An 18633-nucleotide genomic window follows, 5' to 3' on the forward strand; every position below is an offset into this window, starting at 1 on the left:
TCCGGGTCTGATGTTACAACATCAGTGTATTTTATATAAATAGCGGTTAACTTCTGAAAAACATCATATTGCTTTATTGCATTGCACTTAGATTTTCATTTTGTAACATAGTAGAGAGTTTGCGTAAAAATAGTGGGTGATGTAAGCGACTGTCTGTAAGGGCTTCTGGGGTCGTCTCTTCCGGGCCTGCAGAGGCAACCATTGGTGAGAAATGCCCCTATGAAGGAGATGATTTCCCTCACAGGGGACAGAGATGTCACTTTATACAGCCTGCTGTGCTACTACCACCTAACCATGAAAGTCAGGCGTCAATGTGTTCCTTGTGCCGAAATCTACTCTCCATAGAGGTTAATGATCTTCTTGATAGTTCCTCTTCCAGTGGTAATCTACCTCCATGTAGAGACAAGAATGATGCAGCTACTAAAGCAAGAGTGCCCATAGTCGTCCATTCAGTACATATCCAAGTATCTGATTATAGAGTTTATTCTTCTCAGGCTCCTGGACCCCATGCCACCCCACTGTCACTTTCTGCCACCCCACTGTCACTTTCTGCCACACCACTGTCACTTTTCCTTTATACTACTTTCGTCCTCCATTGGGGCAGGGGAACTTTTTGGGTTACGACCGTCTCCAGTGTACTGGTGTGACCACAACCTCTGCTCTCCATACAGTTAAACCCTATTCTACTTTACTTAAGAATGAAGTTACCCTAAGTGAGCCCATAGACTAAAGTCAAATTCACACTTGAATATTTTCCATTCGTGCACTGACTGTATTTTATGGGTAGCAGATTTCACTCTTACAATTGAATTCAAATTGACGGCGTTCAATTGTCTGCAGATCTGAATCAAATTGGCTACATGTGAAGACGCCCCGAGGGTGGTTTTACACGGGCAAGTGGCATGCGGATCAGTGATGGTTGTCGCCCTTTACACGCCAGTATGGGGAGAAAAGCTCAGCAGATATATGATATATTGACTGCGTGTTGTAGACGCTTGCATGTAAACTAGAATGCTGCAATAGCTTTTTTCTAAGGGCACAATCCCACGACTGCGTATTAGACATGTGTTGTTCATTTACGTAATAGGCAGTCCTAAAAGCCCAATGATTTACATTGGGCCATCCAGGCATGTGTATTGGTTTTTTTTTTCAAGCACAACACGTCGTATTTTGGTGCGTATTACACGCATTGCAGGCTTTGGTGGGTTTCAAATACACAGTAAATACACGTTACATCCGTATTTAACTGTGTATTACACGTGTGAAAAATAAGCGCGTAATATGCAGCCTTGATACGCCATTGTGAGTGAACCATAAATATACCATTATACAGGGCGGGCCATGGAAAAGTAGCCTGGTACCACACACTTCTAAAAGCTGTCCAAGAGTGGGTTCACATATTGCTGAATTGCTATGGATTTTGTCACAGTTTTGCCCCTTCAATTTTAATTTCATTGAAAGGGTGAAATGTGCTGCCGATCTGTACCAAAATCTGCAGCAAATCAGCAGCGTGTGATGCACCCTAAAAAAATCTTTGTTGCCCATAGCAACTTTAATTTCTTGTACTACTATAAAAGCTGCGCTGTGATTGGTTGTTCTGGGTAACAAAGACAGATTTTCTTTTAGACAGCTGCCATAAAAATGTGGGTGGGCTGCTTTTCCATGGCCCATCCTGTATTAGGCTGAGGTCACACAGGGCTTAAATCCTGCGGAAATCTCACGGAATGACCGCAGCGGGAACGAATGGAAATTCCGCAAGATTTCCGTGGCAGCAAGGTAGCTTCAAAATCCGCGGGTTTTGAAGCGGCTTCACTGCCTGTATTCCCCTGCAACCATCTCTCCCCATAGGAAGGAAAGATGGGTGCAGTGGAAGCGGCAATACAATTAACCCTTTGCAATCCAATTTTGGATTCAGAGTTTCCTAGGGGGCTTTCTCTTTTTGCCATTATACAATGGCACCATCTGCTGGCTAGAGCCAGTACTGCGGTATAGGCCATGCTGAAGAGACCCCCGACAACAGAGCAGCCAGTAATATACAGTAAGAATACCCTGCCAGACGTCTTCCGTCCTCAGAGCTTTACAGCCTTCAATCAAATTGTCTAAAGACATCAGACAGTGGATTGGAAAGGGTTAGCATGCCGCGGCTTTGAACTCCGCGCAGCATGACAGTTTCATTGTAGCGTGACCGCAATGTGGGGATTAGATTTTTGCAAATCTCGTCCACTTTGCTGCTTAGGCTCGGGTTTAAGATTGCCGGCGGAATTTCCGTGTAGAAAGTCCGCACGAAAATTCCGTGGCAGTTCCGCCTCGTGTGAACCCAGCCATAGTGTTGTGAAAGGGGTCTAACTCAGAGAAGCTCAGCAGCATTATCTTCTGACTCAACTCCGGACCGAAACGGCAGTCCAATGCTGCGCTGAATATCATTTCTTTGACACAGTTTTGGGCATGGGAGATCCCAAACTATCTAGAAGTAATAACTCGAAAACCCCCTTTATGTGATTGATATATCCATGATGCATAGACATGCAGTATATACTATAAATCAGTGCATGTAGTATACTTTTAAGAACATTGTATAGGAAGTATAAATTTCGCATTCTTGCATTTTTAGCAAATTCTGTGAAGATGGAGATGCATAGCGATGACGAAGGAGACCGAAAGACGCTTCGTCGAGACACCCCACTGCAGTCACAGGACGATGAGAGCGGACTGGAAGAGTCAGTGGCTGAGACCAATGGTATCTCTGACAGCCGCATGAGCCAGGATATGTCTCTGGACGTCGGAATCCGGCTTCCGAATGGTAAACTGAAATGCGACGTCTGTGGCATGATTTGCATTGGCCCCAATGTGCTAATGGTCCATAAGAGGAGTCATACGGGTAAGCAGCTAGAAGCCAAACTGCCTGTAGAATCTGATATTAATATTACCTGATACTATTGCCTGTCATTGCTTCCTCCTACATGTTGCACCATTTTGCAAGACTGCATAGTGTTAGCGAATGCCGATGAGTGGAGAATGTATTACTGTAGCTCATTACGCTGTCTGCTTGCTTACAAGAGGACACGACTATCAGTGCATTCACAGCCATGTCCTCTAATAGAGAGATGAGAAAGTGCCTTTACCCATTAAGAAAGATCAGATGGAGCTAAAATGAGTCAACAGAATATTGGCAACCATTATGGCTCCCATTTCAATGAGTATTCCCACTTCATACATTTATGGCATATTCACAGGATATGCCATAAAGGTCTAATAGATGCAGCGACTGCCAGAACTGGGGTCCCCCCGACCCTCTCCCCTATCACCATTGTGGCCAGTGACAGAGGGATGGTGAACAACTTCCAGTTGGGCTGTTTCCATGATCCTGGCCACCGGTGCCGACAGCGTACCGGCTGGTATTCCTATCTCAGCAATATTTGGCAGAGATGGAAATACCCCCTTAAGCTCCTTCAGGTGTTGTCACTGACTTTTCAGAGTCCAGAATGGCAAATACTCGGGATTATTACGATTTTCATTTTACAGGAACATTTCTTATGGAAGTTGCCGTAGTTTACTATGATAATCCAATGCATTCTGTCTACAGGGTGTTTTAATTATATTTTGGGATGCACATTGCATTTCATGTCAGTCTGACTGCTGTGCACCACTGGAAATGGGCATACTACACAGTAGAGCTATAGAGACATCCTCATTACCAGTAGTTACCCACCATCTGACATAATCCAAGCTCGTTGTACAAGCAGGTCTCCACTTGATAAATGCTAAGTGGCATGGCTAGAGCCATTCCAAGTGTAAATGCTTGTAATGTCTGTGTGCTGGGATAGCAGGACGTGTAGTATAGGAGGAGGTCCAGGTAGCTGCATTTAGATGTCTTCACTGCATCCATTGAAGTATTTTTAATACTAAGATAGCATTGACTAAAAAAAAAAACAGGCAGCTACTGTTACTGGAACACTCCCTGAACTAAGAGGCACAGAACATAGTCTGCATTGGCATCCCAACTGGCACTTGTCGTGCATTCAATATTGTCCATGTCACTACGTATATACACTCATTCCCTAGAAGGAGCTGGCGGAATCAAATGATGCATGTGATTGTAACACTGATATAAGTAAGTGATTGCAATAGCAGAGCAAAAGGAGAATTGTTTGCAGAAAACTGAACACTTACAGGGAGGCTCTAGTACCCTGTTGTACCGCCTCTAGCTTGGATACAAGAAGTGATACGGGTGGGCATGGAAGCTCTAGTACCCTGTTGTACCGCCTCTAGCTTGGATACAAGAAGTGATACGGGTGGGCATGGAAGCTCTAGTACCCTGTTGTTCCGCCTCTAGCTTAGATACAAGATGTGATATGGACAGGCATGGAGGCTCTAGTACCCTGTTGTCCCACCTCTAGCTTGGATACAAGATGTGATACAAGCGGGCATGGAGGCTCTAGTACCCTGTTGTACCGCCTCTAGCTTGCATACAAGATGTGATATGGGTGGGCATGGAGGCTCTGGTACCCTGCTGTTCCGCCTCTAGCTTGGATACAAGATATGATATGGGTGGGCATGGGGGCTCTAGTACCCTGTTGTACCACCTCTAGCTTGGATGCAAGATGTGATACGGATGGGCATGTGGGCTCTAGTACCCTGTTGTATTGCCTCTAGCTTAGATGCAAGATGTGATACAGGCGGGCATGGAGGTTCTAGTACCCTGTTGGGCTACCTTTGGCTTGGATATAAGATGTGATATGGGTGGACATGGAGGCTCTAGTACCCTGTTGTACTGCCTCTAGCTTGAATACAAGATGTGATATGGGCGGGCATGGAGGCTCTAATATCCTGTTGTACCACGTCTAGCTTGGATACAAGAGGTGATATGGGCAGGCATGGAGGCTCTAGTAACCTGTTGAGCTGCCTCCAGCTTGGATGAAAGATGTGATATGGGTGGGCATGGAGGCTCTAGTACCGTGTTGTACTACCTGTAGCTTGGATACAAAATGTTATATGGGTGGGCATGGGGGCTCTAATACCCTGTTGTGCCACCTCTAGCTTGGATACAAGAGGTGATATGGGCAGGCATTGAAGCTCTAGTACCCTGTTGTAGTGCCTCTATCTTGGATACAAGATGTGATACGGGTGGGCATGGAGGCTCTAGCACCCAGTTGTACCAACTCTAGCTTAGATACAAGATGTGATATGGGTGGGCATGGAGGCTCTAGTACCCTGTCGTACCGCCTCTAGCTTGGATACAATATGTGATACAGGCGGACATGGAGGCTCTAGTACCCTGTTGGACTACCTCTAGCTTAGATATAAGATGTGATATGGGCAGGCATGGAGGCTCTAGTACCCTGTTGTACCACCTCTAGCTTAGATACAAGATGTGATATGGGCGGACATGGAGGCTCTAGTAACCTGTTGAGCTGCCTCCAGCTTGGATGAAAGATGTGATATGGGTGGGCATGGAGGCTCTAGTACCGTGTTGTACTACCTGTAGCTTGGATGCAAAATGTTATATGGGTGGGCATGGGGGCTCTAATACCCTGTTGTGCCACCTCTAGCTTGGATACAAGAGGTGATATGGGCAGGCATTGAAGCTCTAGTACCCTGTTGTAGTGCCTCTATCTTGGATACAAGATGTGATACGGGTGGGCATGGAGGCTCTAGCACCCAGTTGTACCAACTCTAGCTTAGATACAAGATGTGATATGGGTGGGCATGGAGGCTCTAGTACCCTGTCGTACCGCCTCTAGCTTGGATACAATATGTGATACAGGCGGACATGGAGGCTCTAGTACCCTGTTGGACTACCTCTAGCTTAGATATAAGATGTGATATGGGCAGGCATGGAGGCTCTAGTACCCTGTTGTACCACCTCTAGCTTAGATACAAGATGTGATATGGGCGGACATATAGGCTCTAGTACCCTGTTGTACCGCCTTTAGCTTGGATACAAGATGTGATACGGGCTAGTATGGAGTCATACAGGTTCTATAAGGTTTCCACCAGCATATTGCTCCACATTTCATGTTACTGAGCCTTTAGATCATGCAAACTCGCAGGCTGTCCAAGTTTGTGTCCCAGACAGTCCCATACATTTTCTGTTGGTAATAAACTTGGTGACTGGGCAAACCACGGAAGTGTGGCAATGTTGTGGAGGTATTCCTAGGACCCCCTTGTTGTGTGCAGCTGAGTATTATCCTACTGGAAAATGCCTCTTGGAAGCCGCCATGAGAGGAACACATGTGGCTGCAGGATGTCCTGAACATATCGCTGAGCTGTCACTGTCCCTCTTCACCTCTACTATGTGTGACCGACTGTCATATGTGAAGGCTGTTTGGACCATCACACCAAAAGTAGGGGCAGTGTGCTGCTTAAGAGCAAAGGCAGGATTCGGGCGCTCATCCCTAGGTCTCCAGACACGAACACGGCCGTCATCAGCGATATGTTTAGGACATCCTGCAGCCACATGTGTTGTGTCTCCTGGCAGAGCTTTCAAGAGGCATATTCCAGCGGGATAATGCTCAGCTGCACGTAGCAAGGGTGTCACAGGAATGTCCCCACAACATTGTCACACTTCCATGGCTGCCCGGTCAATAGAGTTATTGCTAATAGAACATGTATGGGACCATCTGGGACACCAAGTCTATGACAGCCTACAAGTTTGCACGATCTAGAGGCTCAGCTACAACAAGTGTCGACCGATATGCTGCAGGATACCTATGGAACCTGTATGTCTTTATGGCTACCCATATCACATTTTGCATCCAACCTAGAGATGGCCTAACAGGGTTCTGGAGCCTCCATGCAAGTGTTCATTGTTCTGCAATAAATTATCCTTTTGCGCTAATATTGTAATCTTTTATCAATGTTACAATCACACATAGAAAGGTTCATTCCATTCTGACAACTTCTTCTAGGTGCTTGATTGTTTTTTTTAAACTGTAGCTTAAAAACTTGATTAAAAAATAATAATTTTCTGCTGACATCTTCCCTGGATGAGAAAAGTGCTTGTTTTGGTTAAATAGATCTGAGTTAGATACGAGTACTGTACTGTATATTCCATATGTCCGGCTACAGATGCTTCTCAGACTGCTTCAGAACTGCGAGGTCGTAGGACTGGTTTTGGTTTGTCTTTGTTTCACTGTTTAGCAAGGTGGATTGAAGGCGATTTTTCTGTAACTTTCTTAGGATTTAGTGACATAACTGAACTTTTCAGTTACTTGACACAGATTGTGTTCACATTTTACATCTGTAGCTCACATACGGTTTCTTAGTCCTCAAGATTTGTGTTTGGCAACAAGAATTCATCTTATTGTATTGCAGATTTGGAGCCAATTCAGTACTTGGTTATGAACCTTATATATAAACGCAGTGGCCTCTTTATTAGATACCTTTTTAATACAGGGTAGGACCTCTCTGGACTCGCCTCTTCTACAGAGCCTCTTCTCTATGTTGATATAATGGCTTTTCTTCATTTTTGCATTTTTCTTTCATTTTTCATTTAATGGCTCCTCTTTTATGTTATACCTTTCCTGTTCCACCATATAACAAAGGATTTAGCATTTAGACCTATTGACAGCGCAGTTTATTAGATTATACCAAATTTATTGTAATGCTCATTGACCCATTTGGACGTATTTGACCATTTGTCATGCTGTTTTCTCCTGCTGGAAGTAACCTTTAGAGGATTAGAGAATTGTAGCTAATATGCCCATGTGCAGGTACCCATAAAGTGTAAAGATGCTTCCTTCCTTCCCTTCCTTTTCTTTTCTTGCTTTCCTTTTCTTTCCTCTCTCTCTGTCTCTCTCCCTCTTTCCCTCTCCCCCTCTCTCTTTCCCTCTCCCCCTCTCTCTTTCCCTCTCCCCCTCTCTCTCTCCCGCCCCCCCTCTCTCCCTCCCGCCCCCCCTCTCTCCCTCCCACCCCCTCTCTCTCTCCCTCCCCTCTCTCTTCCCCCTCTCTATCTCTCTTCCCCCTCTCTATCTCTCTTCCCCCTCTCTATCTCTCTTCCCCCTCTCTATCTCTCTTCCCCCTCTCTATCTCTCTTCCCCCTCTCTATCTCTCTTCCCCCTCTCTATCTCTCTTCACCTCTATCTATCTCTCTTCACCTCTATCTATCTCTCTTCCCCCTCTCTATCTCTCTTCCCCCTCTCTATCTCTCTTCCCCCTCTCTATCTCTCTTCCTCCCCTCTCTATCTTTCTTCCCCCTCTCTATCTCTCTTCCCCCTCTCTATCTCTCTTCCCCCTCTCTATCTCTCTTCCTCCCCTCTCTATCTCTCTTCCTCCCCTCTCTATCTCTCTTCCTCCCCTCTCTATCTCTCTTCCTCCCCTCTCTATCTCTCTTCCTCCCCTCTCTATCTCTCTTCCTCCCCTCTCTATCTCTCTTCCTCCCCTCTCTATCTCTCTTCCTCCCCTCTCTATCTCTCTTCCTCCCCTCTCTATCTCTCTTCCTCCCCTCTCTATCTCTCTTCCTCCCCTCTCTATCTCTCTCCCCCCTCTCTCTCTCTTCCTCTCTCTCTCTTCCTCCCTCTCTCCCCCCCCCCTCTCTCCCCCCTCTCTCCCCCCTCTCTCCCCCTCTCTCCCCCCTCTCTCCCCCTTCTCTCCCCCCTCTCTCCCCCTTCTCTCTCTCCCTTCTCTCTCCCCCTCCTCTCTCTCCCTCCCTCTCTCCCCCCTTCTCTCCCCCTCCTCTCTCCCCCCTCCTCTCCCCCTCCCCTCTTTCTCCCCCCTCCTCCCCCCCTCTCCCTCTCTCCCTCTCCCTCTCCCCCTGGCTTGACATATATGTGGGACATTAGTTGACCAGCTTTGAGAATAAAAATCATGATTCCACGCTACTCTGTTGGGAGATGCCTATGCCATATGTATCTGTATGTACACCCAGTGGTTATGATGGAAGTTACAGTCTGTTCTGCATCACAAGATTCCAGATGAAGTGACAGGAGAGTTGGCCTTTATCTAGATAAGCATTCAAATTTGTGTTCTTACTTGGGGATATACTGCACTGATTGGTCACTTATTCGAGTCACCCATCTAGCAGTGCTTTGGACATTGACCTGTTGTGGCATAGATTCCACTAGATCTACAGGAATGCTGGTCCATGCAGGCAGGATAGTTTCTTGCAGTTGGTGTAGCTATAGGTACTGATAAGCTCTGAACAGCTGATGGGAACGGTTCATTGATTTATGCTGCTTGCGCCAAATTCTGAGCTCTTCATAGCATGATGCCACAGAAATCTGGATTTGTCTGACCAGGTGATGTTTTTCCACTTCTTGGTAATCCAAGTTTGGCACACTTTAAGCTGGCTGGGGACTTGCTGTTCTGTTTCTCTTAGACAGCAATGGTACTTGCACTGGCTGTCTTCTGTTATGTCCCATTTGTGCTAAGGAAGGCTAAGTTGTGCATTTGGACCTGTTGTTGACGCATTGGCATTGTATTTGGCTGCACTTTGCTTGACTGCACACCTCCTCTTCGGACCTCTTTTTTTGACAAGTTGTTTACGTCCCCAGCTTCCCGTTTCACTAGATGTTTTTTATCGATCACTCCATTCTTTGTAGACTATCGTCGTACGGGAAAACTCCAAAAGGCTGGCAGTGTATGAAAGACTGGCCTCGGCTAGTCTAGAACCGGTGACTTGGTCTTGGGAAGTTGCTCAGATCGTTTTTTCCATTTTTTTTATATTCTTAAGTGGATCAACACTGAAACGGAGTGATGGAATACTTGTTCACTACTTGATTTTATGCCGTATTCTAGGGTCGCGTGTCTAATTTTCATACAGGGATGCCAACCGTCAGGTTCATTGTCACCAATAAAGTGGCGATTCACTGATGTAAAACTGTAAAGTGATACCAACCATTGGCTGTAATACCGGTTGGCACGATGTCATGCATTTCAGCACCCACTTGGGAATTGCATCAGAGGACTTCTACTTTATTTCCAGACAATTGAACCCCTGTACATGAGACAGAAGAGGTAGTTATTTGAGGAAGTCAAGAGTGAAAATAAAGCTGGCAAACTGAGAATTGATTACAGATCTCTTGCTTCACGTTCTCCACTTAGAAAAGTTGGGGTAAAACTCATCATCCTTGTTGGTTTTCATTACTAAAAGTAATTCGGCTCAGTCAGGAGTGCTATATGACATGCTTGTAATGGCAGTTAACATTTAGGTTATTTATTATTTAATTACCTGACTTGTCAGGTGAAGGAAATTACTTTACACTGACGGAGCCCTCGAGATGGAGACGCTCTAAAAAATAGGTTTCATTCAGTGATATGAACCACTAGCGGGATGGGCACAGCACTCCATACTCCGCCGTACTTCAGAGTGCCAGTTGTTGGGTATAACCTGTCATTGAGCGTTAAATCTGGTAAAATTGTTATGCTAATCATGTGTGTGCTTGCAATAGCTCAGGTAATATTACATTCTGATCCTTCAGGCATTCTTCAGTGGAGCAGCCAACCCAAAATCCACCTCCGTCAAAGTAACTGACACCAGCTAATCAACAGCCTTTTATATTCTACAAACACGTTAAAAGCAAAAAAACTTTGTGTTTGAATAATAACGATCTATTATTGAGCACAAATATCAGGATGACAAGGTTTTTGTTCTAGGATGGCTGTGCATTGTTTTTCTCCTTCACTGCAATTCCAACCAAAGCTCTGGCTGTAGACACTGTATTATATTAAAGGCATTCGACGAGGATCACAAATCTCTCCTATCCACAGGATAGGGGGATAACTTGCTGATTGGTGGGGGTCTCACCACTGAGACCCCCACTGATCCTGAGAACCGGGATCCCACGTCCCACAGCCTCCTTACTGTGGGCTTACTGCACCCCCCACGGTGAGGAGGAGACTGGGGCACTGGTCCATTCACTCTCAATGGGACTATGTCCATTCACTTTCAATGGGACTGTGGAGATAGCTATGCGGCAAGCGCTCAGCTATCTTCGGCAGCCCCATTGAAATTAATGGAGCGCCGACTGCATATGCTTGAACAGCGCTCCATTATTTCTTATGTTACTGCAATGAGAGAAGGGACCTCGCAGTGACAGGCAGAGGGGCACATCGGAACCCTATTCTTAAGATTGTCGGAGGTCTCAGCAGGAAGATCCCCACGGATCACCAAGGTTTTTCCTATCTTGTGTTTAGGGGATAACTTGTGATCTTGGCACAATCCTTTAACCCTTTCCAATCCACTGTCTGACGTCTAAACACATTATGATTTAGGGCTGTATAGCTCCAATGTTGGAAGACGTCCATCTGGGTTCTCTTACTGTATATTGCCAGCCTCTCTGCTGTTGGAGCCTATCCAACGTATCACCTCATGCAGTACTGGCTTTAGCTAGCATATAGCGCCATTGTATAACATCAGAAAAAGAGTGAGCCCCCTAGGAGAAACCAGGATACAAATTAGATTGGAAAGGGTTAAAGCCTACACTGGGTATTGGTATTAAACCGTAGTACAGTGCCCCCAAACCTATACCAACCTATGCCTGCATTATTTTTTTTAACCAGCCCTTTTTCCCTGTCTTCAGAGCTTGTCTTCCCAGCTTATGCACTGACAGGGTATCATACTGCTACTTGCTGTTATCCTCTGTGCTGAACAGAATACCTACTGGTAACCATAGACACTCTGTGTATTACATACAGCTGCAAGGAAATGTAAGTGAACCCTTTGAAATTACCTGGATGTCTGCATTGATTGCTAATAAAATGTGGTCTGATTGTTATCTAAGCCAGAATTATAGACAAACCCAATCTAATTAAACTAATAATGCATAAACACCTGTACTGTTCATGTCTTTCATTGAGTTTATTGCATAAACATCCACAGTGCAAGGAGAATAAGTAAGTGAACCCTTGAAATTATTAACCTGTAGATCCTGTTAACCGCAATCATCTATACCAAATGTTTCTTGTAGCTGCAAGTATGGCTTGCACAACGTTGATGAGGAATTTTGGACCATTTCTCCCTTCAATGTGCTTCAGTTCATCAATATTTCTGGGATGCCTTGTTTGCATAGCCCTCTTTAGGTCATGCCACAGAATCTCAATAGGGTTAAGATCAGTACTCTTGGCCATTCCAAAACATATTTCATCTTCTTTTTCAACCATTCTGGGTCATTGTTTTGTTGCGTCACCCAACATCTCTTCAGTTTAAGGTTATAAACTACTGTACTTACGTTCTTCTGTAAAGTGTTTTGATACACCTTAGAATTCATTATTCCTTAAATGATATCATAGCATCTAGACCCAAAGACAGCAAAGCAGCCCCAAACAATGATGCTTCCTCCAACAGGCTTCACAGTTAGGTTGACGTTTTGATGATGGCGTGCAGTGTGCTTTTTCCTACAAACATATTTATGTGCATCTGTGCTAAAAAATATCACTTTTTCACTTCATCGGACCATAGAACATTTGTTCCAGGACCATTGTGGGATATCCAGATGGTTTCAGGCAAGCTTCATACAGACCTTGATATTCTTTCTGGACAGTAGCAGCTTCCATTGTGGTGTCCTTTCATGACCAGCATTTTTTTCCATTGTTGGTCTAATGATGGACACACGAACAGAGGTTTTTGCAGATTCTCACCTCTTTCTGGATTGGAATTTGTGTTCGAGAGGGGATTTTATGAGGACACCCTCTGCTAGGGAGAACAGCAACAGTTCAGAATTTTCTCCATTTGTACATTTGTTTAACCGTGGTGTTTAGCAATGTTTTTGTAGTCTTTTCAGCTGTTTGCATCTCTAGAACACGTTTTCTGAGTACTTCTGAAACTTGTTTGTATTAGAGTATGGTTCACATTAAGGCTGCCCGTCCACGGGTGATGATCCGCAGGTGATAAATCGCCCACGGATCACGCTCTGTAAAGCTCTCCATAGGATTACTATGGAAAGTGCAGCGCTGACGTCCGCAAGTGGAGAATCATAGCGATTCTCAGCTCGCGGTATTTAAATCATGGCATTCTCCGCGGTGAGCCTATCTGTTAGATAGGCTAACTGCAGAGACCTGTCAGTGCTCCCCCTCCTCCTCCGCGGCGGTAAATTGCTAGTAGTAATCTGTCACGGCCATGGACAGAGGGCCTTAAGAGGAACAGATTTGTCAGTAACCAGGCTTTGTGTGCCTATTTTTAATAGGCAAAGCACCTGTGAAACACATGTTGACATTCTCATATCTTTAATTGAAACACTTTTGCCAGTTAACTTGTGGAGAAGTCATTAACACAGAGGATAAGTATACTACAGGGCAATATTGTGGTGATTGCCATGTGTCTGCTACTCTGCCCACCTGTGGCAGCATGATCACGATCATCATCAACATTGTACAACTGTTGGCTGCTGCAGGTGGACAGGGTTGCAGCCTCATTGTGGTTACTGCAACGTCGGTACATACCCTTACTTTTTTCTCTGTGCTTTACTCAGTGGGCTCAATAAGACGTAAACGATACACCTGTTTGTGTGGTGTTAGTAATATTGTCTATAATTTTGGCTTGGATCAACACAATCAGACCATATTTTATTGAATCAATGCAGACATCCAGTGATTTTCAAATGGTTCACTTACTTATTCTTGTAACAGTACATAGATGGCGTGGTCAACAATACAGAAAGTCTTTGTCAGATGGGGAGAAAGAGAGGCCACCAGAAGTTGGAAAAAGACAAAGCAACGTGTTAAGAGGTAGGAGTTTGCAAGTGGCTCATTATGATGAGAATTCCCAAAATACAACGTTATTACCCTAATCATTTTTAAGCAGAAGAAGTTCCATTAATTCTCTCACTATCCTCTAGGCATAGGCATCAACCTATAAGAGCTGTTTATGGCAGTCTGCATTCTGTAAATGGAGAGTCCACAGTGTTGCAGTGCACATTACGGCAGAATACAGGTTGCCTTAAACAGTCGGTCATAGCAATAACATATCCAGTGGATGGTCTTCTAAAGATACACTACTGAAACCCATGCCAAACCCAAGAATGTGGATTCCCAACATAGAAGCGGCTGTGGTTGTGTAGTCACTCTTTTGTATAGTCTATCCAGTGGACATGCCATAATAGTCATTAGCGTGAAAGACCCTTTAACCCTTTCCAATCCAATTTGTATCCTGGTTTTCCTAGGGGTCTTACTCTTTTTCTGCTGTTATACAACAGCGCTATAGGCTGGCTAAAGCCAGTACTGCATGAGGTGGCACGTTGGATAGGCTCAGACAGCAGAGAGGCTGGCAATATACAGTATGAGAACCCCGACGGACGTCTTCCAACATCGGAGCTGTACAGCCTTAAATCATAATGTCTTAAGACGTCAGGCAGTGGATTGGAAAGGGTTAAAAAGATGTTAGAAAATAGTGCCTGCTATGGAAAACTAGTGAAATGGAGACCCTATTGGCCTGCGGTTCCATCTTGATGCTGCTTTTGATGATCCAGATGGAAACCCAGAATGGAAATTGAAGCATGATGGGAATGAGGCCTTCGGTAACCGCTTATTACATTATTCCCTCTTAGGGAGCAAATTGGTCTCCTCAATATGTAACTTCACCTAAAACAGCGCTCGTCCAGGCGGTAAGAGGGCAGTACATAATACGGGGATTTAGAGATCCCTGTGTCATATGCTCCTTAGCTCAGGCTTTGCTCTGAACGTAAGTTCATCGTTTTTGGTTTTGTTCTCCACTATATAATAGGTTTCTGTTATTGTTTATGAGCCTATAAGAGTCTTTCATGCATCAGATTCAATAAAGAGTGGAAATGTTACTCTTTTATACTCTTAGAAATGGACATCCAACAATGCACTGTAGCACAAAATGGTAAATACAAGTATATATTTATCTATCCCATCTCTTTTCAGCCATTACATGTAATATATTTGAATATATAGACATATAAATGGGCAGTATTTAGGGCCAGTGTGGCGCAGATACCTCACTGCTCAAGTACAAGTAGTTTAACTTGCTTGGCCTATATCCAATTTCTATCCAATTTCCATATACGCATAAACTTGAATAATGTAGCCTATTCTGTAAATGAAATTGAAATTAAACAGGACTGCGTACGTTCCTAAGACTGGGTGTTATTATGCATACTAGATGTTTATTTCACTCAATGCATTGTCTGCTTTGGACAGTCCCCTTTAAAAATAGTCCCATGACTATAAGCTATTCAGAGTATCTCCCTGCTTGGGAACCCATTGATCAGCTGTAAACTGATCACTGAACTTTACAGTGCTCTATTTCTTGCACCGCCTCCACAGGCACAATTAGGTATTACACAAGTCATAGATTTGAATGGGCTGTCAGCAAACATGCATAAACCACCCAGCACTCCTTTTGCAATACTGTTGCATGCTTTACTACTATTTCAGTTGCTTCTGAGTTGGCGTGTCACCATCTTGTCGAATCTTGGTGTTTGATTCAAATACTTCTAAGCATTTTGCTTTGAATTGTGTTCTTTTATGGACATTGTAGCACCATGTGATTCCAAGACACTGCATTTTTACCATTTCTTTAGCTGCTGGTAGTCACTTTGCGGAGGAATACATTTATCTCAGGGGGAACTTGTACATGGGGTCTCCAATGCCAAATTATTGTATGTTACAAAAAAAAATAGATTTTGGCCTCTTCACAATGTTATCTGGAATACAACGAATTCAACTCTTTCTACCTGTGCAGTATATAGTGTGTGAAAGGGTTTGTATACCAGAAAGGTGTCACCAGTTTGCTCCTACACTTGATATACTCATATACTGTGAGCGTGTGTATATATGTGTGTGTGTGTGTGTGTGTGTGTATGTATATATATATATATATATATATATATATATATATTGAGAGACGTATGGGATAGATAGTAACATGACATCATTATACTGAACATGATATTGGCTAAATATGTAGCTTCGAAGAAGAAATCTCCCCGCACTGTCAGTAGTTGTATGCATCCATCCATCCTGGACCTCATTGCTTTATTACATTGGCATTAATTTTGTCTCTGTCTAGGAGAACGCCCATTTCACTGCAACCAATGTGGAGCATCTTTTACTCAAAAGGGCAACCTATTGCGCCACATTAAGCTGCACTCTGGTGAAAAACCCTTTAAGTGTCCATTCTGTAGCTATGCCTGCCGACGGAGAGATGCGCTCACAGGCCACCTTAGGACGCACTCGGGTAAGCTTTTCCTTTTCTGATTATGATGGGATACCCCCCTACCTATGCAAGATGATAATGTGAAAGCTTCTATATGACTTTAATTGGAAGTTAGAAGTTATATTAGTTTTTAATACTTTTTGGTAGCTGTTGCAGCAAGGGATCCTGTGAAAACCAATACATGGCTGATCAGAAGTAATCTCACTTCTAGAATTCTAGATCTCTTACCAATCTTTTGCTTTCTTACGATCCCCACCCTTGCCACCACAATTTTATGCCCCTGTAGTTTTAGGCTTTGTTAGAAGGTGGGGGTGTTGTGATGACTGGAAGCAAGTTATTGTGACTGGGTTTTCCAGTGCATTGTGGTGTAACTGCTTTCCATGCTCATTACTCATCAAGGAAGCTCAGCAGCAAATTTGAAGTCTTCCATAGAAGGTGTTGTTTCAGGGGTTTTAAATGATAATGAGTGTGTCAGGTTATCCCTGACGTTACACAATGTCTTAGTAGAGAAAAATAATATAACCACCTCTATTACGGCCAGTGTGACATGATACCAGATGTTCTTCACCCCTGGTGTTCAAGCATTAGAAGTACATTCTTGTCTATTATTGTACACTTTTTGCATTTAATGTTATCTGATGTTTAAAGGTTTTAGTATTGATGAGTGGAGATGCTACAGGGGGGTCAGGGGGGTCTGGTCAGAGGCAACCATTAAGACACCAAAGTCTCGTCTGCGCTAGTTGTGAATCCATTTTAGACGAATCACCTCTTACTGTTTGATAATGTCTGAAAGCCTTGGGATAACCATATATATGAGCCCGCTACCTCTTCCAACAGTCTTCCATGTTACAGATGAGGGATATAAGCAATGGCAGAGGTATCTGGAAACATCTTATCTCACAGGAGAACAAATGTTTAGTCAAATTTAAAAACCAAATGTATTGATTTGTTTGACTAATTATCAATATATGGAAGATGATACTGACGGATGACCCTGGAGAATGAGTACAGTACTCACTATGGATATGTTAATAAATGTTGTTGGAAATGTGAGTTTGTTTTAGCCATCATGTGATATTGATACATGCTGGATGATGGAATCTCCAGAATGTTGCTCTACAGCTCATTAATTCTAGCTCTCAGGCTGCTATAACACAAACTTTAGCGCTTGCGTTTCCCTGATAATTTTGGGCTGCACCTATAGAGGTACAGTCTGGCAATTGTTGCTATTATACACGCATTAACAATGTGTAATAGTGCTAATTGCTGGGCTGCACTTGCAGGTGCAGCACAGCAATTGTTGGGAAAATGCATGCGCTAGCGGCTGCCGATAGTGTTCATGTTAACCAAATAGAAAGTGAATTGAGCAGCACAACCAGTGAGCCCAGATAGTATTTCTTTATTGATCCATAAAGGGCAGAGCAGCGTTTCAACTCCTTCTGGAGTCTTCGTCACCTAATGGTGCATTCCAGTGGAGTGCTGCTGCACCTATTTGCTTATTTGGAGCGTTCATGTAATGGCACCCTTAGGGTGCCCATTCACACCAGATAAGTTGTCTGAAATAGCCAATTTTGACCATTTCAATTGACTATCATTTGAACTATAAAGGCAAATTATCATTCATGATGGCAGACAATAGTCTGCCAGAAACGTGATCTATCCTGTTGGAATATCTCGGCTGTGGTTGGCTGAAAACAAAAGCATTTACAGCATGATCAGTGGAGTTTGGAGAATCCCTAGCCCAATGTGTTCATTTTGAGGTTTTTTTTTTACAAACTTTTGACACGTCAGAATGCCATGTGAAAAGTTTTGAGCATTCGGGGTCCAGGTACTGAGACCCCTGCTGATCGCTAAACTGAGGGACCTGCAGCGTTACTTGAGCACTGTACTTGAGCTGTCTTAGTTGTTTGTCAACTGCTCTCGGAAACTGAAGATGGACACATAGAGGTCTATAGACATCCTCTATTGAGAAGGTCTGATCATTCTTTTGCTATAGCAGAGGATGACATTTTGAAGATATTATTTTCTATTTTAATAACCTGTGTGCTTCTAAATGAAGTGTGGATTGGGAAGATCTTTATGACTATTTGGCTCAGGTGCAATTGCCAACTTTGACTGATGGTCAGACAGACATATTAGAGGCTCCTTTTGACATTGAATGAGTTATGCAGTTGCAGCACTTCCTAATGAAAAGACACCTGAGTTGAGTGGTCTACCAAATTAATTTTTTAAGTGATACCAAGATATGCTTCTGCCACATTTACTGACTGTGCTTCATGAATCATTGCATGATACTTCCACCATCAACGAGAGATGCTATGATTGTTTTAATTCTTAAACCAAGAAAGGATTTGTCTCTTCCTAACTCCTATCGTCTAATTCATCCGTTGACCACTGATGTTAAAAAAATTCTTGGTGGAGGTACTTGGGAATATTTACTTTTAGTACTGACTCTAATAAATTAATTTAACTACTCTTAATTTAAAGAGGTTATATCTGAATCTTCAAGTGAATCATCG

The 18633-nt window shown here is 43.7% G+C and overlaps 1 protein-coding gene across 5 annotated transcripts in view; it reads left to right on the forward strand.

The window, feature by feature from the left end:
• Positions 1–18633, forward strand: part of IKZF2 (IKAROS family zinc finger 2) — a 78190-nt gene that overhangs the window by 45805 nt on the left and 13752 nt on the right. For 2 of the 5 annotated variants that reach the window (XM_066575623.1, XM_066575625.1), the window contains exons 4-5: positions 2612–2878; positions 15968–16135. In XM_066575623.1, coding sequence (XP_066431720.1) covers positions 2612–2878; positions 15968–16135 — 435 coding nt within the window. Of the gene's footprint in view, positions 1–2611; positions 2879–13563; positions 13663–15967; positions 16136–18633 lie in introns of all 5 variants that reach the window. The other 3 variants (XM_066575624.1, XM_066575626.1, XM_066575622.1) reach the window with 2 other exon arrangements.

Source organism: Eleutherodactylus coqui, chromosome 8 (genome assembly GCF_035609145.1).
Source record: "Eleutherodactylus coqui strain aEleCoq1 chromosome 8, aEleCoq1.hap1, whole genome shotgun sequence".
NCBI lineage: Eukaryota > Metazoa > Chordata > Amphibia > Anura > Eleutherodactylidae > Eleutherodactylus > Eleutherodactylus coqui.